The 26,717-nt window shown below is 36.0% G+C and overlaps 2 protein-coding genes across 3 annotated transcripts in view; one reads left to right on the top strand and one right to left on the bottom strand.

The window, feature by feature from the left end:
* The window catches only part of LOC136835948 (immunoglobulin domain-containing protein oig-4-like), a 108,237-nt gene extending 95,264 nt beyond the window's left edge, over positions 1–12,973 (bottom strand). The window contains exon 1 of one of the 2 annotated variants that reach the window (XM_067099846.1): positions 12,840–12,973. The gene's annotated coding sequence lies outside the window, so the exon portion shown is untranslated. The remainder of the gene's footprint in view (positions 1–12,839) is intronic. The other variant, XM_067099847.1, reaches the window with a different exon arrangement.
* The window catches only part of LOC136835947 (procollagen-lysine,2-oxoglutarate 5-dioxygenase 1-like), a 390,163-nt gene that overhangs the window by 355,205 nt on the left and 8,241 nt on the right, over positions 1–26,717 (top strand). The window contains exons 8-11 of the mRNA XM_067099845.1: positions 23,612–23,750; positions 24,344–24,526; positions 25,091–25,195; positions 26,374–26,520. Of these exons, the coding sequence (XP_066955946.1) occupies positions 23,612–23,750; positions 24,344–24,526; positions 25,091–25,195; positions 26,374–26,520 (574 nt within the window). The remainder of the gene's footprint in view (positions 1–23,611; positions 23,751–24,343; positions 24,527–25,090; positions 25,196–26,373; positions 26,521–26,717) is intronic.

The following is a 26,717-nucleotide window of genomic DNA, read 5'->3' as shown; positions in this document are numbered from 1 at the left end:
TGCCCTTCTTAATTCCTCTAAAGTTACTTTCACAGGAATTTTTAAACTTACAATCTTTTCCACTTTTTTTTTTTAACTCGGCTCTTGTGCCCCTCTATCTTTACAATCATCAGATCTTCAAAATATTCACTTCAAAGGCCCAAGACTTTACCCAATTCAAAGAGCGTCTTCTCATTTGCATCTTTATATATATGTATACACACACATATGTATGTATATATATATATATATATATATATATATATATATATATATATATATATATATATATATATATATATATATATATATATATATATATATAATGAAGTGAATGCTTTTGTTTGAGTGCTATACACACACACATATATATATATATATATAATATATATATATATATATATATATATATATATATATATATATATATATATATATATATATATATATATATATATAGTAGAAGAAAACCACCATCTTTTCTGTTGGTGACGTCATCAACTCCTCCCACTGCAAACCCTATAATGAGTTTAGTACATCCAAAAAATTAAACAGCTGTGTTTGACTGTATTAGAATTACTTTCATTCAGTCATAAAGCAATGTAATTCAAAATTCATCTTCTACCACCACACCAGTCAGCCCTTACAATCCTCGCCACGGAAAACAGTATAAACAGACCATGCTCCAGCTTTTCTTTCAGGAGTTGTCATACGTATGGTTACCCTGCGACGATAAATCCCCTAAAACTTCAATTTTTCATCAGAATTTACGTGAATTTTGATCATAATTTATGATAAATAAAAATATAATAGTTTATTACCGCGATAAAATCAACATTGAAAACATATATTGATAATTTCTATAGTAGACCATTGAGACTTCGGCATACATTTTCCCTCAGAAACGCCAGAGGAAACTGAAAATGCGTTCGTTAACACGCACAGGAAACCGAATACAGTTGCTGCTCTTTTTATGGTGTCTAAAATTACCATCGTGATAATAATTTAATATTATGCGGCCAACAGACACTGTATCTTACTTAATAACTTACGAATATTCTGAACAGTCTACCATCTTGGTTGTATGCGATAACGTTCGCGTACCAGTCTGGAAAACGAGATGATAATCAAGCGACTGAACGGTCCCTGGTTAACCGAAGTTGTGCGAATGCCCAACCACACTTCGTCCCCGTAGGCCTGCTGACATGTCTTTCATCAGTTGCGGTTGTTTTTTCGTTATTACTGTGAAATCATACTATTAAAATCTGATTTGACGGAAAGGCAGAGAGAGAGAGAGAGAGAGAGAGAGAGAGAGAGAGAGAGAGCGAAAGGAAAGATAACGTTAGTACAGGCTTTCGATGACTGTGAGGCCAGCTCCTGTGTGATATTCACATTTAAGTATGGCTTGATACGATCACTGACGTGGCATTCTTTTGTTCATAGAGGATATATATAATTCGTCAAAGGGTCCCCTATATAGTCTACAGCGCTTCATCCGCTATTCATTTCCACGAGTGAAGCTCTTCTCCTACTAACCTTTCGGTATACATGAATTTCTGTTTGTTGCGGAAGTCTGTAAGACACTGTCATCTTTTCCCCGAGCACAGTCTTCTTTAATGGATTGAAGGCAGAATTATTAATCACAGGAAAGAAAAGCATTTTCCGTGATAGTACACGTACTTTACACGACAAAACAATTCAAAAGAGATGTAGGAAAAATTTTCTGAGTCCTTCAAAGTTTTTCCAGGAAGCCCCGTGTTGGTCAGCTATTATACATACATACATATATATATATATATATATATATATATATATATATATATATATATATATATATATATATATATATATATATATGTCAATATCAGGACCTCATTTAAACAGGGTGATATGTAGCAGAGATTTTTAGTCAAAAAGAGTTACAAGCTTTCAAGGGCTTTTCTGGCCCTATCGTCGGCTATCAGACGATGAGGACAGAAAAGTCCTTTAAAGCGTGTTACTTTTTTTTAAAGAAAAATCTCATCTCTAGTAGGTACCATACTGTTTAAATGAGGTCCTGTTAGTAATTGTACTGGTACACAGAACAGTTGTGCAAGTGATCAAGTTTTATATATATATATATATATATATATATATATATATATATATATATATATATATATATATATATATATATACATATATATATGTGTTTGTCATTGATTGCTAAAACTATATTGTATTGAAATGCTGAATGTAGACGCAGGGGGTAGTAAAACAAGGTAATGATAATGAATGAAAACGTTATGAAGTATTGCACTTGTGCCATACATCGAAAGCGTATTGAGACGAAGTAAAGGTCCTGTTGCATGACGATGTTTTCCAAGTCTTCGTTAGGACATGATACCTTACCTCCCCCTCCCCACCTCCCCCATCCTCCTCCTCCTTAAGTTCAAGAGCAGGCACGTAAAGATATTTTCATCTGACCGGTTCGTAAGTAAAGATTGCTTACGTATGAAAATTTTAGCATAAGGCAAAAGGACTCGAGGTCTGGTTTCTTATCGCCGGTGGATTTAAATAATTCTGAGCAAACACACGACTCGAAAGGAAATACAGCTATATGTTCAGTCAAATGCCAGAGACAGACTTGACTTGGGAAGAGGTCGAAGTTGCAATAAAAACAAAAAGTTACTTCATTCAGTCATTCAATAAAAACTACACTTCAAGATAAAGTCGTAGACCGTTCTTAACTCTTACGATTGTTTGTTGCAGGAAAGCAGTTGTCGATTTTATTTATCAAGTATTATTATTATTATTATTATTATTATTATTATTATTAGGTTAAAGGAGACACCTTTGAGCCACAATTATGTGTTACGGTGCGAAGGATTATCGGGGATAAAATTCCTCTTCTTATGACGAATATTCACGTTTCAATATTTGATTCTTCGGAGATATAATATTCTGGTGGGAGATCATTGGAAAAGGATTTGGAAGATAGACGAGTCGCTGAGTTGCCGTTCCAAAACAGACCTGGCTTCACATGTGAGGCCGAGTTTATGTAGATTTTAGGAAGAGCAGTTTGAATGAAAGCTGGGTGAAATTGGTCGTCTTTTGTTAAAATAGCAAACGTCTTAGAAAACTCACGTTGACTCAGTGAGCCGTCTCCTGCAAAAAGTAAAAAAGGAAAGACCATCGAAAGAGGTCTCGCACAGATGAAAACGCTGCGTCAGCTCTCTGGAAAAGGCAGCCTCTCTGGCTTCTTAAATATAAAGGATTTTCCCAGCATATATCGTCAGAGTCGTGAGGCATCTAGACATTGCAGCTGAAAGGTCGAAAAAGAAGTGTCTTTAAAACTGCATGAATACGATTCAGACGAAGAGTGTTTCTTTTCGTATTATTTCAACCTTGTTTATTTTGTTGATTTGGGAGTTAAACTTGTTAGTGCAGAAAGTAAGTGTAGACTACGTTGAAACCCTGGTTGAGTAAGGCAACTTACATTTGAGATAGTAGGCCCTAGGTAAAGGAGTAAGAGCAGTTATGAAAAGAACAAATTAAGCGAAAGTTATGTGGAGTAAGGAAAAAGTCCGACATTGGGTGTTTATATTCGTTTATATACGGCACTTTTATGTCGTGTTGATAATCAACGAAGTATTGCATCTCCCTCGGTATCACATATTCAACTGGTCAAAATTCAGACTCTCAAAAACTTTATATCTTTCATTTACGCTCTTCTTCCCTCTTTACCTTGACAGTGAGGATGAGTGTAATTGATGGCTTTATGCTCTAGATGTGGATTTTTTAAAATGTGAATGCATGAGAAAGAGAGAAAGAGAGAGAAAGTATCTGTTACCCATTTTTCTCATTGTTGGTGACGAGAATTGAGAATAAGTGTGATTAGGATGACTTAGAGGGGGGTGGAGATGACGAGAGGGGGGGCTGGGGAATTAGCTCATCATGGAGCCTGTCCCTTGATTGCTGCCTAAATTGACGGTAGCAATGAATACTCATTTGACTTTGAGTTTAATGACGTCTCTCTCTCTCTCTCTCTCTCTCTCTCTCTCTCTCTCTCTCTCTCTCTCTCTCTCTCTCTCTCTCTGACCTGACCAGGATCATTTGTTATCCTGTCAGGGGCTCTTAGTGACGAAACGTCGACCTAGACAAGGGTATTTGGTTTGTGTGCGGTTTGTGCGTGTATGTTTGCTTGTTGGAATAATATATAAATTGACTTTTGAATTTTGATCTATTCAAGACTGCTTTTGTTTAGCGCGATGTACAGTATTTCACTTCCTACTCATGGCATTCCCTTAAATTAAAGACTTCTGTTTCAGTAATTGGGTCCACTGTAGGCAATATAGTGAGTGAAATAAACTAAGTAATCAAAAAGAATTTGTTTATTTTATGTAAAACATTCAGCTGAACTTGTGAAAGTGTGTTTGTATGTGAAGAGACAGAGTTGTTAGATAATGTAATCACGAAGAGTATTTTAAAATATTTTGAATTAGAACTCATGTAACCACATTCTGTGATTATCAAATGTTGAATGATTGATAGAAACATAAATTACGGTGTGTTACTTACACCTGCGTGTTTGCTGCTGTGAAAAACGCAAAGTATTGAACTATTAATCTACATTTTTGATCACTAGCAGTAAAGATATGCATGCGTTCTTGTCAGTTTAATGTGCGTTTCTATATCTATTTGATAGGTAGAGAGGGAGAATGTGCTCGCGTGCGTGCGCGTCACGTGTGTGTGTGTCTGTGTTTGTGTTTGTAAGAGAGAGAGAGAGAGATAGAGAGAAATCAGATGTGCTGCGTGAGTGATGTGCAGTTGCTCCCTAGAGCCCGGGGGTAAATGGGTAAATGAGGAAGTGAAAAGTGGGTGACCAAACCGAGAGAAATGGATGGGTTGAAAGACCAAGGACACGGAGTTCAATTATGCAGGTTGACCACTGGGGGCATCGTCCCCTAGTAGCTTTACATGCTAACTAGGTTTCGTTACTAGCGTGTTGTTCTCTAGTAGTTTTCTTTACTAGAGAGTAATCGTTTCCATTATATTCGGACTGCTATTTTTCCTGGTAGGTTTATTTACAGATGGTCGTTGTTCTAAGGTCTTTTCAGTATGTTCTGCAAATTTATTTATTTGATGAAAAATTTCCTGAGTAAATCTATTTTTATCGTTCCTTCCAGCCATTTGTCAAAATTTATTTACTGTATCACCGTTTCGATTTATCATCAAGATGCATTATTAATTTATATAGTTCTTTGTAAATTTATTTATATGGTTCTTTGTAAATTTATTTCAATATATTCCATATTTAGCTGGTTTTTATTTGGGATGTATTGTCTTCCATTGTAAATTTGTGTATATTGTTCCTATTAAATTTATATCGTTCCCTAGTAAGTTAATTTAAATCACTCCTAATAAATTTCTTTATATTGTTCCTTAGTAAATTTATTTTTTATCATTCCCTTGTAAATTTGATTATGTCGTTCTGTAGTAAATCTATTTATATCGTTCCCTAGTAAATTTTTTTATATCGTATCCCAATAAATCTATTTATATCGCTCCCTGGTAAATTTATTCATATCATTCCTAGTAAATTTATCTATATCGTACCCTAATAAATATATTCATCGTTACTAGTAAATTTATTTATGTCATTACTAGTAAATTTATATCGTTCCCTAGTAAATTTATTCATATCGATCGTAGTAAATTTATCTATATCGTGCCCTAATAAATTGATTCATATCATTCCTAGTAAATTTATTTATATCGTTCCTGCCAAATTTATTTATATCGTTCCCCAGTAAATTTATTCGTATCGTTCCTAGTAGATTTAGCTATATAGTACCCTAGTAAGTTTATTCATATCGTTACTTAGTAAATTTATTTATATGATATCGTATCCCAATAAATTTATTTATTTCGTTCCCTAGTAAATTTATTCATATCGTTCACAGTAAATTTATTTATATCGTTCCCTTGTAAATTTATTTATATCATTCCCTAGTAAATTTATATCGTTCCCTAGTAAATTTATTTATATCATTCCATGTAAAGTTATTGATATTGTTCCCTGGTAAATTTATTTAAAAGCGGACGTCTTCCCTCATTATGTTCAATTGCTAGCAGCCATCGTTTCTTGGTAGGATTTTTACTAGAAAGCAGTGCCTCTTAGTAGATCTGTTTACTAGCGGACTCGTGCTCAAGTAGGTTTATTTACTGGTGGGGCGCCTTACCCCGTTAGGTTTATTTACTAGCGGATATTGTTCCTCAGGAGGTTCATGCACCGGGATTACCTGTCATCGGTCTTAAGTAGGTTTATTTAGTAAATGGGATGTTTCCTTTTAATAGCCTGCATCTGTGGGCGTTGTTTTCAACGAGATATTTTTTCTTCTAGCAAACTATAGTAGCGTGTTTTTTGTCGCTGATCACGAATATAATTCGAGAACAGCAATATATTGCAACTTATTTGCATTACAGCAAAGTTGCAATTTGTTAGCTGGCACCCCCGTCGACTTGGGACCACCTTGACGTGGTGAGGGGGCTCTTGGACCCCAGGAATTTGTTCCTGGCTCTGAGTCCAAGAGTCCCATATATCAGTATATATTTCATTGGATTAATTTTGTGGAATTTTCCACTTTTGCTAAACTTTATTAGACCTGATAAATAGGAAAAGATATCATAGCTGGGATTGGCTTTATATCCGAAGCTAAATAGTGGGAAGTGTGGTAGGACCATCAATCACCTGATATTGTTTGGACCTGAGAGATATCAGATTGATAGCTCAAGGGCGGAACTATTTTTTAGGGGAGAGCCACGGATTCCAGAGGGGTCTGGCTCTTGGGATAGGACTCTCGGCATTCTGTCCGGTTTGCCCATAATACGATTAGGGTGGGGATGATTGTATTCTTGTAATACCCTCAGTCCTAGCAAGCGGTTTTGGGTTACACTTGGGACACTAATCGTATTTTGCCATACCCTGTGGGGTATGGTAGGGGGCGTACATTTGGTAGTCGGCTCTCACTTGTGCCATTGGTGGAAGAATAAACTGCATGAAAGGCCGATGATATCTTTGTAAGGTTTTCAGGTTTAATTTTCCTTTTTCTGTAGTTTAATCTTTATGAGTAGTAGCTATAAAGATTCGAGTACCCCTGGACCCTGTGATGGTACCTTCTCGGCACAGTTAACGACTGCTGGAACTCCTCTGACAACCTTTGTTTGGAAAAATCCAAGAAACATCCTAGTGTAATTACACTGGGAACCCTATGCTCCAATACAGAACAAACCCAAAAAGAGTAAATACCGTCTTGACCCAACCTTGATACACTTCGACTCCCTCTTTGGGAGTGGAAGTTGGTCAAGGTCCCTGACCTTAGAACAGACAAGAAAATATCGGCATTGAAATGAGAAAATTTCCTATTGAATTGACATTCAGCTTCTGAAATGTCATTCAACAAATAAAAGACCAGATCTGGTTGATAGAAACCGCAGCAAAAAATCAATCACAAAATTACGTGACTGAAAAATATTGACAATATAAAGGTACATATAAAAAACATGACACTATGAACAGTGTACAGGGTACCATAGTACTTTCTGACAATGATGGAGAACCAATAGAAAAGAATATATTGCTGGATTCCCTAAAAAGAGGTACAAAACGTACAAGATTGTGAAATATACAGCATAGCCAATAGACGGAGTAAAGGAAAAACACTGAGAATAGCAAAGATAAAGTTTGAAAGCCAAGAATTACCCTTAAAAATTAAAATAATGGGCCAAAACAGAGAACTGAGACGGTTTGTTCCAAAAAAAGGAAAAATTGCCGAAATACATCTGTTTGTGCGTATTGTGGATCTGACGACCATGCCACACAGCGGATGTGCGGTGACCCATAATGCGTGAACTGTGGTCAAAATCACCATGCAAGGTCTAAGGGATGTACGTATTATATATACAGTACAGAATTAAAACTACAGCAGGAGAGAACTGGAATGCCTATAAAAGAGGCCAATTGGAATGAAAGTTAGAGGAATGCATGATCCCGTTAGGAAACGTGCCTTTTCTACTACAATAAGATCAAATAATGAAACAAAAATGGAAATAAATAAGAGTAACAAAACCCTGATTGATAAATCTCAAGGAATTATAACTGTATTGCCCGAAGAAACTAAAATAGCAAAGAACCAAGAAACGAATGCAAATCCTTATGTGGAGAATATATGCTCAAATTCTTTTGAGATATTAGAGCAAATAGAATCACAAGAAAATAATACGTTTACTACAGAAATTTTAGAAGAAATTGTAATGAACTGGAAGCTAAAGATAAAAAGAGTCCTTTGGAAAGAACTCCACCCAAAACCCAAAAATCATCTATTTAGAGAGCCATCAATTAAACTAAAGAAAAAAGACCCGAAGAAAGAACATAAGCCAAAAAAAATTATAAGAAAATACTTTTGTCTCCTAAAATAATAATAAAACCAATGGAAAGAGGTACCCAAAACATCAAAGAAACAGTAGAGGAACAAGCCATTGCATTGACAAGGACGATTATGTGAAGGGAGAAGAGATTACTCCATCACCAGTAATTGGTGCACCAAGAGTAAACGAAAAAAGACGGTACATGAAAACACATGTGGATGTAATGAATGTTTCATTGAATTGTGCAACAAAAACAGAAGCATAACAGAAGACAGTTTAACAAACGCTATACGCAATTTTATAAAATACAGAAATAAAGAAACTACTAGTTTAGACAGTCACGAAAAGGGCTGTATGTGCATTGGACGTCTGATATGCTATAAAGAAAAATAAATATATAAATGTAAGTAAAATTTTAGAAAAAATACAAATTGATTGTGCACGAAAAAGAAAATAACACTTGAACACACTAACTTAATATTTTCAATAATTATATTATACAAGGGATTGTAAATGATCTGTAGACCAGATTACGTTTAGGAGAAATACAACGATTACTAAAAGAATACGAACCAATGATGTTATCTTTACAACATGTCTACTGTACTTCCAGAGAGGAAGAAGGAAATTTAGGAACAACTATATATGTACATAACAAAGTATGTTATGACAAAGTACCTGTAAACTTTACTGACTTGCAAATATCAAGTATTAAAATACGAGTAAAGAACGACAAATATGTAATTTATAATTTATACAACCAACCTAATAAAAATTACGACACTGATAAACTTAAGGATTTACTTAACAATGCCAAAGAACCTACATTAATAGGTGATTTTAATGCTCCCAACTCAATATGGGACTATAATTGTTCAAACTCAAATAGAGCAGGAAGTAAAGTAGAAGAATTTATGGATTCAAATGATATGTGCTGTATAATGATGACAAAATCAGCACATATTTTTCAAAAACACATGGAACATTTTCCTCAGTAGATTTAACTCTGTGTACAGCAAGTATAATTGACAGATAGATACGGTTGATGACTCGCACACCAGTGATCATTTCCCAATATTAATTTCATTATTACAAAATAATGCCGCCAAGCATGTCCCTCAATATAACATTCATAAAGCAAATTGGGAACGATATGAATTTCACACTAGGAGTGTCCCACCATTTGAGTATAGAAAAGATCATAATGAAACTAATAAATTTCTTGTTAATTTCATTAAAAATGCTGCTGATAAAGCAATACGGAAATCAGAATCTCATCCAGCAAAGCACAAAGTTCCATGGTGGTCTGAAAAGCTAACAGAATTAATAAAAAATAAAACACTCAGTAGGGAGCCGATTAGATCATTTGTATAGAAAGTTCAGTAAAATAAATAAAAACATTACCGATAGTAGAAGGATCTTTACAAAAAATTACTATATTGTTACTAGAAATTGATACATTAAAACCTCAATACAACAAAATGTATGCAAAAGTAAAAGGAAGTAATTCAAGGAAGAATCATTTCATAATTTTGTGATTTATAGCGACTCCAGAGGCGCTATAGAAGCCATCCAAAGTTACAATCCAGAAAGTGATATTGTACAACAAATTAAGCTTTCACTCCATAAGTTGTATAATAATGGAAAAATTATTGAAATATGTTGGATCCCAGCCCATGTAGGGATTAAAGGAAACGAAGAGGCTGATAAAGCAGCTAAAGAAGCAGTCCACATGACAAGAGCAAATGTAAGCATCCCTAGTAGTGACTATATAAGATATATAAAAACAATCATTGTAAAAAAATGTCAAAATATATGGAATGAAGAACCTGAAAATAATAAATTGAAACATAAAATCCTGTGTTGGAAAACGGAGTTCATCATATCAGAGAGAGAGCGACACACAATTCTGATGCGTCTTCGAATAGGCCATATTCGTTTGACACATGGACACCTAATGAACAGTCCACATGGCCCTCCTCTCCGAATGCCCGGAGTGCAAAGTGACGATAACATTCAAGCATGTATTGTGTGAATGTCCAAAATATAACCAATAGCGATTATCAAATTTTGGAAGTAAATCAATGAAGGAAATTTTGTCAGAATCTTCTACATTTTCAGTAATTCCGATTGTAATGTTCATGAGGAACTGTGATTTAATTAATAAAATATAAGAATAAGTAAATAATAAAAATACGAAAACCCTTAGGGCGTTTAATGAATTTAAAAACAAGATTTTAAAATGTTACTTAACTTAATCTGAATTTTAATATACCTTTTTAGTGAGTATATATGGAAACATGAGTAAATGTATTTATTGTGTGAGCATATGCCTTTGTGCAGTTTTAAATTTCATTTTCACTCATTCATCGCCATACCGAATGACCTATTCGGTCCCAGTGCTTGGCCTTTGGCCTAGACCTGCCATTTCATTCAAACCCTTCGGGCCAGGCCTATGAGAGCTGATAGTCAGCTCAGTGGTCTGGTTAAACTATTTTAATATAATAATAATAATAATTTGTTAGCTGGCGTCTTCGTAATGGGGTTGTTGATAATTATGACGAGTGATCATTTTATTCTTGTGGCTCATTCTTTTCCTGCGTCTAATTGAATGTATGAAATGAACGTCAGAGAATGAAGTGCAATTTTATAGCTGTGGGGGAGGGGTTAGGGGGAATGAGGTGTTTGAATAGCAGACATGTCATTATCCTCTCTGTCATTTCGCTTAATTTTGACCATGAATATAGAAATCGTGGATGTTTTTATTAATAATACCGACTTTATCAGTGCTCTTAAGATTTTGCTATTGATTATGGTTTATAATTCTCTCTCTCTCTCTCTCTCTCTCTCTCTCTCTCTCTCTCTCTCTCCATGCTTATTTCTTACTTTCGGTTTAATTATTGTTGAATTGGTTAAACGTTCGACACTTGTAGCGTTTAGCCACACAACGCATGTTAAGTACGACATTATAGTGAGAGGTTTTAAAATGTTAAAAAAATTACTGTGAATGCGAAGAAAACGACTGTCATTTAGGGCTTTGTTTAAATTTCGGATAACATTAGGGGTTTGCTATTTGCCTGCATAGCGCTTTTCTCAATATTTTTTCCTTTTACGTGAACAGATACCTGATGCTGAAGCATTTTTATTGAGCAACCCACAGTTTTCTTTCATTCTTGTTTTTATTTTAATAGGCAAGCTTGTGTCATTACTTTTACAGTCAAACAGATGATACTAACATTCATTGATGGGGTGGATATTTAAATTCCTCCCTGATATGCTAATTCCGTTAACGCTTGCTATACATCGTTTGGGTGCAAAATTCAAAATATGCTAATGCAGTCACGCTTTCTTTAGATCTTTTGCTTGTAAAATTAATACCATATTAATGTAGAAATGTCAGAGGAAAAAAATTGAAGTTCCACGATATATTTAGCAGTGGTAGTGTCATCTTTTATTCTCACAGTGTTACAGATTTTTTTTTTACTGTATATAAACTGCTTTTTGTTTTTCCGAACTTTATTATTACATGAGCAGATATTAATGCAAATATGAATGAAAATAGGCTAACTGCTAACTTCTAAAGTTTGACGTAGAGATCATTGACATCATGATTTACGCTGTAACGAAATGCCGTAGATGTGTATATACGAATAAAATACTTTTATTTATGCATTAGCTTAGATATGATTAATAGCACATCCTCGCGATTATGATTTATTGTGAGAGTTTATGCATTCCTTGTAGCCATAATGTTGGGAATAAATAAATGATTTCGGGTAGAGTTTATATTAAATTTTGTATCATCACACCAGATAGCCTAAATTTGAATAGATTTAAAGTGTTTTTCTTTCTATCATTCTTGCATTAGGTTTTATTTCTCGTGAAACTGGATCGGAACAAAGATACTGGAAAGTGAACACAGCGCTGTGCTACAGAACACGGCTAAAGTACTCGGAAACAGTATTTTCACAGTTACGTGCAGTAGTAAGGCGGAAGTATCCACGTGACCACGGTGCAATGAGGGATTAGACGACAATGTCACGTGACTTTAGACACAGGATGACTCCCTCGAGTTTGAACTTGAGTGAGGTCAGTAGGTGTGAGAAGACACGTGACCTCTAAAGTCGACCATATGTGTTCCCACGGCTTTAGGTTGTACGTTTGTTTGTTTTAGTTGCGACCTGGTACTTTCGTTGAAACGTTGCTCGTAGTTATGCATTTCTACAGGAATTTGATATAAACATTTGCTCTGCAGTCAGTCACTAGAAAATGGGGTAAATCTCACTGTGATGTCACCTTAATGCCGAAGCACTAATGTGAAAAGGAAGTGGGCGAAACATTTTTTTGGATCCTTACAAACTACGTTTAGCCAACGTTGCATACGAACGAACGACATGTCGCTAAATAACTAACGGCAGCGACGAAAAACACAACCCCGTTGAGGACGTTACCTGTCTGATTCTCTCTCTTGCTCGTTTTCTCTCTCTCTCTCTCTCACGGGAACGGAGTCGTTGTGAGGAAGATGGATGCCGAGGAACTTTGGGTTTGGGTGGCGCAAGTGCTGGAAACTACACTGTGAGCTTGGCCCGCTCCGACCTCCTTCATATACGCCAACTGCCTTCCTCCTCCTCCACCTCCTCCCTCCTCCACCTCCTCCTCCACCACCACCACCGCCGCCGCCGCCGCCGCTTCAGCAGCAACATCCACCTCCACCACCACCTCCACCTCCATCTCCTCCTCCACCTCCTCCTCCTCCTCCTCCTCCTCCTCCTCCTCCTCCTCCTCCTCCTCCTCCTCCTCCTCCTCCTCCTCCTCCTCTTCTTTACCCTCCCCCTTCACCAGCAGTAATATCGCCATCAACTTCTATCGCTAACGTCAATCATTTTTTTATTTCTTCCTTCCCTATCATTAAGTTTTTCATCATCGGTGATGCCCAAAAATTTGTTATTACTGAAAGTAGTAATAGTACTAGTTTGCAGTAGTATTACATTCGTTATTATATATATATATATATATATATATATATATATATATATATATATATATATATATATATATATATATATATATATATATATATATATATTAGCGTGAAGTCTCAGTACGATTCCTGAGCGAGCCTAAACGCTCTATGCCCTTTCTGGTAAATCCCCAGCGCCTCACTGAACCTGAACAATGAATTAACTATCTGGTGGTTAGTCGGCTATGGTGGATCATCATCTTAGCCTGCAACGCCGCTTGACGCAAAGGGTCCCTGCGAAATTCCTCCACTCACGTCTTTCCTGTGCTTTGTCTTCTACAAATCTCCACTAATCTCTAGTCTCCTTGTTCATGCTTCTTACCCGAGTAGTCTGGGTCTTCCAACTCTGTACAGTATGTGTGTGTTTGTGTTTATGGGACTTATGAATACTCTCCTTGTATATCCCTCTCAGTATTATTATATCACCTGCTTTCCTGCACAAATAAATGTTTTGAGTTTTTATATTTGGTATCTGTGTCACTGGTGTCAAAACTGTAGCCATGTCAGATAGATCATAATTTTTAATAAGTTTTTCGAAACATGCAAGAATATTTCCTCCGTGTGAGTTTTTCTGGTGTTCTTTTAGTATGAATAACTAATGTATTCATGATATGCAAAAACATATTAACGTGTTTGTCATGATATGAATAACGTATCGACTTTTTTGTCATAATGAATAACATATTTGTTATATCGCTGATATGAATACGAACTCAGTTGTTTGCTTTGTAAATTGGAGGACTTTGCTCGATAAGAGACGCCGTGTTGTATTTGATCAATTGAAAACGCGTGGTTCATATCTCAACTTCACCGGCTCTCTTAAAGACGTAGTTGCAATAAACTATGAAGCAGAATGACTCATTAGCGATATATAAAAGTAGTCAGTATTTGAGAATTACGCTGTTCGTTTTAAACTTATTATGAAAGAGATCGGCACACCGCATTTTCATAAAAATTCCAGGTGACTTAGTTTTATTATTTTGGTATAATTGGCATCGATGACTTCATTTCTTATGATGCCGGATGTATTTCCAAAATAAATTAATTGATCATAAAAGTTTTAAATCTGTTGTTACAATATCTGGACCTTGATCTGTATCTCTCCTAGCGTCCTTCTTCCCATTTGCAAATGCATGTTTTGTGTCGTTTTTATTGCGCTGTCTGCTGTCAGGTTGGAGATGGAGAGATGAACATCTTGGTAAGGTTAAGAACTGCAGATGTTGTAATCTTTGCAAGTTTATGCGTCTCTTCTCTTTTTGCGGTATTCATGAATGTCTGTTGAAAAGTGCATGGGTCTCGATACCCAACTATAATTGCTCGCTCTCTCTCTCTCTCTCTCTCTCTCTGTGTGTGTGTGTGTGTGTGTGTGTGTATGTAGAATAGTCTAAGGTCTACGGTAAGCACATTTCACCACTAACTTTGGGTCCTAAAATTCTTGAGTTCGATATACATGTAGACAGGTAAAAGGTTTTATTGCGTGCTCAGTTTTCAAATTTGGAAGTGTCTAGTGACTCCTGTGTAATTTAACATGACTTGAGACAAAATAAAGCCTACAGCTCCTTGAATTGCGACATAAATTCAAATGTAACAAGTGGAAATTTTGTGCTGAATCTGATGAACTTCGCAGAAGAAGCACTTAGGTGTCAGGCACCCTGACCACATGATGTTCATTACTCATTCATTTTTTGAAAGAGGTTTTCTCCACTTACAAGAATAATTAGGGAAGAGATGAAGACCTGCGAAGTGCCGGTATGGAGGTTGGTGAAGAGGTATTAGGACGAAAGGGCCTTAATATTCAGTAAACTCTCAATTTATGAAAGATTCAGAAGAATGGCGTAAGGTAGTGTGCATGTAGATGAGTCTGACACTCTGACGACTCGGCCTCTAAGAGCAATTGATTCAGTTGAGCATTCTCTTACCTTTTATAGCCTTTGGTTTCATGTCGTCTTTCATGTCGTCAGTTCGACATGAGATTTGGAGAAAATATTTCCAAGTAGTCAGTTTCAGGATGCAACAAGTAACGTCACCTCTACTGTAACTTTTTTTTTTTAAGCAGTATCTTTATTTCTTCCTCTTCGATGTGAGAAGTTACTCTTTCCTCCATTATTATCTTTTCTGCCCATTTTGTCTTCCTGTTCCCTGAAAAATGTTTTATTGTATTCCTCCATTTTTATTGTTTTTACTATTTTGTTTGTGTTGATACTTCCACACGAAGCCCAGTGACGATCTTGTTTCCTGTTCTTCTCTACTCACAGTCTGTGTTTGCTTTATCAGGATTATGTAAGATAGTAAACTGAATTAATATAATTCAGGAAAGCATCTCGGTAATTAAATGATATGATTAATACTCTGACATTCGTTCTGAATCAGAGCGAAAGATTCATTTAAAAAATAAAACCATGAATATCAAAACATCCGTTTAGCCACTCCATTCTTACAAAAGCCTTGTTCATTGTTTACCAACATTATAATCCCTATCGGTTTTCATTCGTCATCATCATGGCCATCGCGTAATGGCAGCAAGTCCAGCCTTATCGATTCATCAACACCAGTGTCATCACGTTCTGTGTCTTGTTCATTCATCAGTGCCATCACCCGCACCCCGAGTATGTTAGCTGTGCAGATGGCGCTCCTTCCCCAACTCTTGGTTGATTTTCAGGAAGTAATCCACTTGTCGAATGAGGGTAGCTGCTTGCCATCTCACTGTTGGTCTTTCGTGATGTTCCAGTTTCTTGGTATGAAGAATACGTAAGAGTGTTGTGTCATCAAAATCGGAAATGGTTGCATTACGATGTGTTAAACAGGTTTTACGTAATTTCTCAATCACGATGGGAGTAAAGTGTTTTTTTTTTTTTGTACAATCTTTTCAGAAATATGTTTTAACTGGCATAATCTCCTCTTCCATGATCTTTCAACCATTGTCGAAATAACAGAAGTGTCAAAGTTTTTAGGTTCGTAGATTTAGTGAATATTGAAAACATGTTTTTATTTTTATAAATGTGACCTCAGAAATACGACAGTTTTGTCTACGCATTACTAAACTTTATAGCTAGGATTAGTGTTCAGATGATCATCATCTACCAGATACGGATGACTGAATGCCCTTCCTCCTACTTCATTGGTATGATGAGATTGTTTGTTTACGTAGGGAGAACGGAAGAAAACTATATATATATTTAGAAAAATCATGAACATTGGGAGGGTGAGAAATGTCTGAAGTTATACAGCGAAAAATTCTTTTGTAGAAACGTTTTCATGGAGTCTGTGTGAGATAACAGTGAGTGGAACAGTTTGATTAAGGGGTTTGCGTGCTGTTAGTGAGGTATCTTTGTAAGTCTATTGTAATGAAATCTGTTGCAAAGGCATTTCATGTTCTTTAGGTAAACTGGGATTGCTGTAAATAATAATAATAATAATAATAATAATAATAATAATTATAATAATAATAATAATAATAATAATAATGGGTTTAAAATAGAATGAGTGAATTTTATTGTGTTTAAAATAGTATGAATTTTATTGTGTATGTATATATGTATATATATATATATATATATATATATATATATATATATATATATATATATATATATATATATATATGCAATATATATATATGATTTTCATTAATGTTAATTAACTATTTTTGACCAGGTTCCTGAATACTTGAAAATATTATGTTGGAAAAATTAACTTCACAGGAAAGTAGGTATTCGTACTATTTACGCTCTAAACCCCCGACATAAGGATAAATTTCAACGAATCGAGGTTCACTCGGGATTTATTGTTAAAATCTGAGTGATTTCGAAGCCTGAGCGTCAGTGAAAAACTTCCAAACTCCTTCACTCAGTTTTATGAACTCGACCGATCGCTTAAAACAACCCCTGTCGCCACCCGTATCCTCAGTAACCGTGTTTCATTTTCCTTTTGTATTTTTGAACCTCGCCGTAATCCAATTACACTGCAAAGGCAAAGTGTAAACTGCTGTAGGTGTGCTGTTGCCCCTCTCAAAACATTAATATTGGCTAATAAAAGGTGAGAGGGAAAACTTTTCTCGAAAGCTAACAGTGAGACTAGCAGGAGGACTGTGTGCTGGCGGCCTTGTACAAAGGGGGCGCTCTGTACTGTCTGAATAATGTTGACATTGAAAAGGATACGTACCAATAAAGCACCATTTGAACTTCCAAGAAATCATTTGCCCTTTTAGATTTGATTGTGCGTATCGTTTCATCTCTCTCTCTCTCTCTCTCTCTCTCTCTCTCTCTCTCTCTCTCTGTAGTCGTTTGTTTCGTTAAGCTATTTATGAAGTTTCATTTTTGTTGTTGCTGTTGCGGAACTCTTCGTTTTATTGTAGTTAGAGCCAGTACGGTAATTAGCCTAATGACCATTCTGCGTGGTCGCAGTAGCGAAAGGTACATAGCTCTTCCTTTCTTAGATGCATCTCAGAATGTTTCAGTAACACTCCCTCACTTTGTCGGTTCAGGCAAGAACGTTTTTATAATACGTGTAGTTTTTTTGTACGGTTCTACGCTTTTGAAGTTTTGCCGTCATTTTACCTTCAAATTTTAAAAGTACATGGATAACAGAAGGAGTATGTTACAGTATTACTAAAATTTCTTAAGCGAAAGGAAGAGGACATTTATGCATAAATGGTTGTTGTTGCCATTTGTTAGATCGTAAGGGAACGTCAGAGGTCAAGGTCATTAACACCTGATTTATACAACATGAGGGAGGTGTCGCCCCATGGCTCTTCCAAGAAAGATGGCTTCGTCAGGCGTTCATGTATCATTCCACAAAAATGCTTCAACGTCAGTCACGTTTGATCGGGACCTCTGATCCACTGGGGTCGACATCCTTTTTGGCAGGGGACCTTGTTGAACTTTATATCAAACCCCCACCCCCACTTCCCTCCTTCCATTCCCGATCTGCAGCTCAATTCACGGGATGATGATTTTAATAAATGCAGCTTATCAGCGGACTTCTTTGTGGCCTATTTAATAGGTAATTCAGTCTTAGTGAACTACTGCATCATGGTACTTTAGTTTTGGGATGGTTCGTATGAAGTAAATATGTTCTAGAGTAGGATGCCAGATTATCTCGTTTAATTGAGAAGGCTGAAATTATATATGTTCTACGTCGTTATATATCTCGTTAAAATATCTCAGGGAAATTTTCAGTTGCTTGTAGATTGATTAGCTTATTCATTCATATTATTGCTGGAAAAACTGGTAACATATGTGGCGCTGTGCTTTGCGGGCGTTTTTAGTATTGAAAATGCAATGACTCAGTGAGTGAGTCAATTCACCGAATCAAAAGCTATTGATGTGTCAGGCAGCTTAAATGGTTTTTAATGAGAGTGGGAAAATTTTTTGGAAGACAAAAAAGTCTCTTATCAATGCACATTGATGCTTAACACACACACATGATCTTTGAGTGTCTTTAAATTAATCTCAGATATCTCCCGGGCATATGACTTCACATTGTCATTGAGTGCCAAGGGGAATAGGAAGCTTAGTTCTGGTTTCCTCTCTATTGTTATGTTGATATTCCAAGAAAATGGAATATGCGTGTAAACGTCACAACTCCTTATTTTGTTTCGTCTTGTATCATGATTGATTTACGGTTTTAATTTCTCTCTGGATGTGACAGAGAGTGGAAACGGGAAGCATAATTCCCCACCTTTGTTTGGAGTACTTCGCATTCATGTGAAATCTATCTATCCCTCACTGTAGGAGAAAGGAGAAACACAACGAGAGAAGGTAAAACTGAAAAGCCTCTTTTGCGTCACTCCGATTCGTGAAAGCGTGATCTAATCAGTGTCAGATTAAGCATTGGGAAGAAAGTCCTTAGAACCGAAGTCTCCGGTGACGAAGTTGGAAGAGGTGGGGCGAGGGGAGGCATATTAGGCCCATAACTTGCACGCGCGCCCACACACACACACACCACGAGCTCTAATATTTGAACTTGATGGAGTGGTATTGGTAATGTCCACATTTTAGGTAACTATACCTTTGAATAGTCGTCAGCAGTTGGAAATAGCCCGTCTTCTCAAAACCTCAAAGGAGGATGAGAGAAGGTCCAAAACAAGTTATTTTCTACATGCAGCAACATTTTAACTATTTTTAGTGACCCCCTCTTTGGCAGATGTCGACAGGATTCGGGAAAAGCAGTAAGGGATCATTAATATTAACAGTGACCCTATATTCTATAATAGATTACCCCTGGACATTGACTAATTAATATCTATTGTTTCTTAAAAACGTTCTTAAATTATTCATCAGTATTTAAGAAAAATTTTTCGATTAAAAACAAAAATGGAAGCAGCAGCAAATTGAAAGCAAAAAATATAAAAGATTGCTGCCCCCATCTGTCTCTCTTCTCGGTAATTTCTGGATATCCCTTCACGGATATTGTAATTTTTTTTCGTATATCCCGTCACTTTCCAGCTCTCTCTCTCTCTCTCTCTCTCTCTCTCTCTCTCTCTCTCTCTCTCTCTCTCTCTCTCTCTCTCTCTCTCGTCTTAATGTTCGTATTCTTTCTCCCCTTTCTCCCTCCCGTCTTCAGCCGAAAGCCATCTTGTCTTTTGGGGTCCGTAGTTGGACCTTTGATTGTCGTAAGTGGTCCATTTCGGTGTAAATGGGTTTTATAACTTCATTAGATGTTGTGGCGACAGTTTTTAACTTTAAATGGCAGAGGAGATTTGTTGTCGGTGGCGAGGTTTAGTAGTGCTATCTCTATAGTTTTAATTTTTTTTTTATTTTGGGTTTTATTTTACACGCGTTCATCGTTAGAATTTTATTTGGAATGGAGAGAAAGCACACTTACTCATTCTTTGTTTCTTTTTCTATTTTCCTCGTGACGCTACACAAAATGGTGGTTGCTCGAAAAAACTAAGATATTTTTATGGTCTCTCTCTCTCTCTCTCTCTCTCTCTCTCTCTCTCTCTCTCTCTCTCTCTCTCTCTCTCTCTCTCACACACACACACACACACACACACACACACACACACACACACACACACACAATCGTCATGAAGACTTGTCTGAATCCTAAGACTGTGTTCTATTTTCCGATTATCGGTTATATCTTTCAATATGTTTGGTTTGACGTATTTGGCATTTTCCTTTTCTTTTAGGAAAGTTTTCCCTCGTGGATGAATAGAGCAAGTTTATCATTTCTCTCCATGTCACTTTCTGATGTTTTCTGTCGCGTAACGTATAGTATTAGAACGTTTTTCATGGCCCGTGATCCCTTTGGCAAAGGTCAACATTGCTTAAAAGTAAGACGTAAGGGATCAGCGATTTCAACGAATAACCCAGTATTCCATTTAAAGTATCTGTGGAAATTGATGAATTTATATCTGTCGCTTTGTTAAGTGCTTTTTTAAAAATAACTTTAAGCCTTTTAAAAAAAATATGAATGTAAAACTGGAAGTACCATTGAGCAGCAAATTAAACGCAAAAACCGTTTGGTCTTTCTGTGTCTGTTGGCAATTTCTAGATATCCCCTCACGGATATTGCAATTTTTTCGTATTTCCAGTCACTTTCCAGGTCACTCTCTCTCTCTCTCTCTCTCTCTCTCTCTCTCTCTCTCTCTCTCTCTCTCTCTCTCTCTCTCTCTCTCTCTCTCTCTCGTCTTAATGTTCGTATTCTTTCTTCCCTTTCTCCCTCCCGTCTTCGGCCGAAAGCCATCGTGTCTTTTGGGGTCCGTAGTTGGACCTTTGATTGTCGTAAGTGGTCCATTTCGGTGTAAATGGGTTTTATAACTTCATTAGATGTTGTGGCGACGCTTTTTAAGTTTAAATGGCAGAGGAGATTTGTTGTCGGTGGCGAGGTTTAGTAGAGCTTTCTTTGGAGGAAAGGAGGAGTCGGGATTACGCTCTTTGCTATAGTTTTAATCTTTATTTTTTTTCCTCTCTCTTTTTTTTACATACTGCGTTCGCCGGAGTTTTACTTGCTGTAGAGAGAAGGGAGACTCGCTCTTGCTTTTTACACTTTCCTCGTGATGCTACACAAAATTAATGATGGTTGCTCGAAAACATGAAGCTATGTTTGTGGACCCTTTTTCTGTCGTTTATAATCGCCACGAAAATTTATCTGAAATTCCAAGCATTTTTGTTTTATTTTCTGATTATGGTTGTATCTTTCATTAAGTGTTGGTTTATGTAGAGGAGAGGTCCGTTTTACGTGTGTGGCTTGTTCCTTTTCTTTTATGGAAGTGGTCCTTCTTGGATAAATAGAGAAAGTTCATTATTTCTCTTCATGTCACTTTCTGCGTTGGTCTGTTACGTAACGCGAATCATTAAGTAGATAGAACTTTTTCTGTTCTTCTTCTGCTTCTTATTTGTTTTATTCAAGTAATTTTGAACTTGTGGATTTCAGTGTTTTATCACTTTTGCGTGTATGTATGACAACACAGCCACGCCACTAAGCCTAGCAGGGAATATTTTACTAATCTTGTTTTGCTGAAGCTAAATGGTTACCCTAAGAACACTATTTTGTAGTAGCCAGTATTTAATCAAATTTCTGAAATCATTATTTTCAGCCATCTGTCGTAGTTCTGAACACAAACAGTGATTAGATGACCACACTATGTTTGGAGGGAATCATGTTATTTTGAAAATATCTTGAGCCAACTAAACGATCTTGAACTTGTCACAAGTTCATTGGGATATGATTTGGAACTAGAACGTTCCATCGAATATTTAAACTGTCTTCTCTTCAGTGAGAAAATCAAAGTGTGAGATCTTCCCTCTCTCCATGATTTACAGCTTCTCCATAACCAGGTCATTTACCCTCTGCGCTGCCATATCTTTTAGTCTTTCCTGGTCATTTACGTAACGTGAATCTTCATGGAAAAACAAAAGGGCATCAGTTGGTTTTTTCCCTCTTTTAATGAAGTCAGCAGCGTGAAATGTTCCTCCCTTCTCCTCCCCCCTCCCCACCAAAAAAAAAGGAAAGCGGAAGTCTGGACGGGAACTCTTTTAAATTCATCTAAAGTTTGTAATAGCCTGTCAAGTTTTTCCTGTGAAAAGAGACGATTACCGGATTACAGGGTTTATGGGCCCCTTAAGATCCATGACCGACACTTGCTTAACCTACCCTCCCCACTTCGTCTCGCAAACAAAGCTTTGAGACTTCCTTCGTTAAGTGTTTTGCAGACGTGATCCGAAAGCTTTGAGAAGGTTTTAGGTATTTCCTTAACCCTGCCCCCCCTTAATCCCCAGTATGATTAAAGATGATCCGGTATCATCATTTAATTTGCATAAATGTTTACTTATTCGTGATGAAAAGTTCTTGTGTCTTTGTTTTTTGTAGCATTGGTATTCTGTTTTGTCCCTGTATTTGGTTTTTGTTATGGGAAAAGGAATCAGGATATGGGATTATGTTGCTGTCAATTGTTATAACGTAGGTCCATTGTATCCAGATATATTTTAGCCATTATGATATACAATATGACACATGCGCATACAATTTTTATCCCAATTTCCATCATAAGTAATTTTAATTTTATATCTTTTATATTTGTAATTGTATTTTAAAATTAAAGTCCAAACAGAGAGTTGTTATCTTGTAAACTTTTTCGTCATTACTAGAAAGTAATCTTGTACTTTTTCGTCATTACCAGAAAATAATCATGTAAACTTTTTCGTCATTACCAGAAAGTAATTTTCCAAAAAAAATGTCTGCTGTACCGGAAATTGTCTGTCTAAGCTTCTTTTAATCTACTAGACAGTTTTATTGGTGGTTCCCGTTGAGCCTTGAAAATTAAAATTTTGGAATAGTGTCTTGAAAAATTGGGTACAATTTTGCAATTTCTCTGGTTACGAATCCGAGTCATATGTACCATCAATCTGTAGCCCGCCAAGCCACCTCTTCCCCAGTTTCTACTAATGGACATGGGTAATATTCAGTAACTGTTTCCTCCTATAGTCAAGCTTTGGAATTCTCTTCCTGTTTCTGTCTTCCGAACTGTTATCACCTTTCTTCCTTTCCGAGACTGAGGGTTTGTTGCTTCCCTCTTTGCCTCTTTCTTCCCCCTTTCATTTTCCTTGTTTTCTTCGGGCCTGGGCTAGAAAAGGCCATTATGCAGCCCGTCTCATCGGCATTTTTACTCTTAAAAGAATAAGTTAATTGCCAAAACTCACTGTGGATTTTCCCCAGCTAAATATAATGATGTGGTTCTTTTCCTTCAACTTTCAGAGGCATATGGAATGTGCCTTACATATCGGGCATATACTTAATCCAGAAGTCTGTGCTGGACAACCCGGAGACTCGTCCCAACTACATCAACAAACTCTTCGACGCAGACATGGCTATGGCAGCCAACATGAGGGAAAAGGTCGGTGCCATTTCTTCTTGATGTAGACCTTTTTGTAAATGTTTGAGTTCAGCTGAAAAGAACAAGCCCTTACACAATGCCTATTCCAGATGTTAAAAGGAATAGCGACACTGTTAACGTTTCCTTTCTATCAGTTTCATGGTCTGTGAACTTCTAGCTCTAAAATTAGAATCACTCCTGCAGAATCTTGATTGTTTTTCACATAAGAGTAGAATCATTGCTTCACACTCTTGCAAAGCTCTACCAAAATTACTGAGATTCAATCAAGTTTTTTTATGTTTTAATATTTTGCCAAAATTAATAAAATTATACATTCAGCATGTTGACTGTCTTGCCAAGACGGATAGAATCATTCATTCACATCGTTGAATATTCTGCCAGACTGGGTACATTCAGAATCAGTCCTTAACTTTCTTGATTGCTACGAATATAATTCAAATGAAATGTCTTGCTAAAGCTTGAACCCCCTACAAAAACGAATAGAATCACTCCATCACATTCTTGATTGTTCAGATAAAATAATAAGTGAATATATTTCACATTTATTTACTGCTTAAAATATTCTTTTAACATATTTCCTCATTTATTCATAGGGAGTGTTTATGTACGTAAGTAACCTGGAAGAGTACGGTCACCTTGTTGACCCAGATTATTTCACGACGAAGTACCTGTATAATGACATGTGGCAGATGAAAGCCAACAAGTACGATTGGGAACAACGCTACATATCGCCAATGTATTGGTCAGCGCTTGACACTAAGAATTTGAATGAAATGGTTTGTAGTAGCTGCCAATGACATCAGAAGAGATAGATAGATATATATATATATGTGTGTGTGTGTGTGTGTGTGTGTGTATGTGCAGTATATATATATATATATATATATATATATATATGCTGCATATATATATATATATATATATATATCTCTCTATATATATATATATATATATATATATATAGTGGTGATGTTGAGTTGAAGTGCTGAAAGATATTCTTTTCATGCATTGTGTTAACTAAAATTCTGTAAAAGATGCAGTACCTATTTTTTGCGTAAGCCATTCTGTGTTAAAAAGTTCATCATTGTTCCTTCTTTTTTTTTTTTTATAAAACTGAGAACACTAGAATTTATCCATTCATTTGCAGATAGTATTGTCGCTCTTAAGTTTTGGTTGTTTTAAAATACCATTTGCTTTGATCTTCAAAATAGAAATTCGTCATGTATGAATCTCAGTAAATTTCAATAAACAAAAATTTACATTAACATTCCAGTTTTCATTCAATATCTCAGAGATTTACACTTTATTTATTTATTTATTCATTCATTTGTTTATTGCAGCCATGCCCTGATGTGTACTGGTTCCCAATTTTCACCCCAAGATTCTGCCAAGAGTTGGTTGAATTAGCCAATGACAATGGCGGTTGGTCCGATGGAACCAACAATGTACGGTAACCTGTAGTTTATTCATTATCCTATAGATAATTTGTTCTCTTCATCTTTTGTAATTTCAAGTATACAGTAATTTCTTTTTGCATGCATAAGGGAAAGTCAATTGATTGTATTTTTTGTGCTTTCCTGTCATTAAATTCCTCATTTACAGAAAAACCCAGTGTTAATAGCTTTTTTACTCTAAGTTCACTACATTGATTGAACAGTGGTACAGACAAATCTGAAGAAATTTAAAGTCCAAAAATGGAGACCTGTCCATTACTGTGAAGCCTTTCAGATTTAACTCAAACATAACTTTCTTATTACCCACCCAGCACAAATAGCATTGTGATACCTAGGATAAAATGTTTCAGGTTCTTATAATTGGTTATTTTAAAAACATATGTCTGAATGTTCATATATTGGCGGTATCTATTTCTCGGCCATATACAAATTCACACACACAAATGTAACTATAATGGCTTTTAATGACTTTCATGGCAGTCTCAGTGTACAGGTACTGGGTATCATTTGCTCATGTCCAGTGAGACACATTCAGAATCAGGTTGCAGAAGTGGCAGTCAAACCTCATTGTTAATTTCTTCATTGGAGTTACTTTCACCATACAACTGTATCAGAAAAATTAGAAGAAAACCACTACTTTGGTACAACACTTTATAGGATTTAAGCGGAATCAGACACAGTAGAGATAACTTTGCTTTTCATAACCATTTCAAGCAGTCTTCAGCAACCAGGAGTCCCAAAGATCTGAAAAGTTTCATTTAAAAACAAGATTAAGACTGCTCTGATGCAAAGATGCATTGGTTTCCAGCAAAAATAATAACATTTCTTCAGTAGCATCTTCAGTTTTTAAAAGTTTGCTTGTGGAGGATCACTTTTATTTACAATACAATACTTTTCATTTGAACTGATACTGATAAAGCCAAAAAAATCTTTCCTTTCATTAAAGGAGCATTGTTTTCCAATTCTTGTCTGGTTAGTCATCATTTAGATCTTCACGAGGTTGATTGTTCATGTCTTCTAGGCTGACTTTCTTGGCATGCTGCTACTTGTTTTCTCATTGTGTGTGAACAGTCGATTCATGTTGTTCTAAAAGAATTGCTAGTGTTAATAATCGTAACTGCAGCGCTAGTTTCACAAACATTAATCAAACAATATCTTTTTCCTTTCAGGATCCAAGACTTGCAGGGGGTTATGAGAATGTCCCAACAATAGATATCCACATGAATCAAATGGAATTTGAACAAGAATGGCTTTGGATCCTTCGTCATTATGTGAAACCATTAGCTGAAAAAGTTTACCTTGGATATGATAGTGCTGTAAGTGTTTGATTTCGTTTTTCTTGAAGTAAGATTTGTGTGCTTATTTCACAATAGTACAAATATCCAAGTTAACAATAAATAGATTGTAATTTGTGTATGTCACATGACGGGAAAGTCATTCTCAAATAATTTGGACTCCATTATATCCAAAATATTGTTTATTATTCCTTTTCCTATTTTTATGTCTGTTTATG

The sequence above is a fragment of the Macrobrachium rosenbergii genome, chromosome 55 (assembly GCF_040412425.1).
Source record: "Macrobrachium rosenbergii isolate ZJJX-2024 chromosome 55, ASM4041242v1, whole genome shotgun sequence".
Lineage (NCBI taxonomy): Eukaryota > Metazoa > Arthropoda > Malacostraca > Decapoda > Palaemonidae > Macrobrachium > Macrobrachium rosenbergii.
The sequence above is the reverse complement of the archived record's forward strand: the minus strand, read 5'-3'. Positions and strand labels throughout refer to the sequence as shown.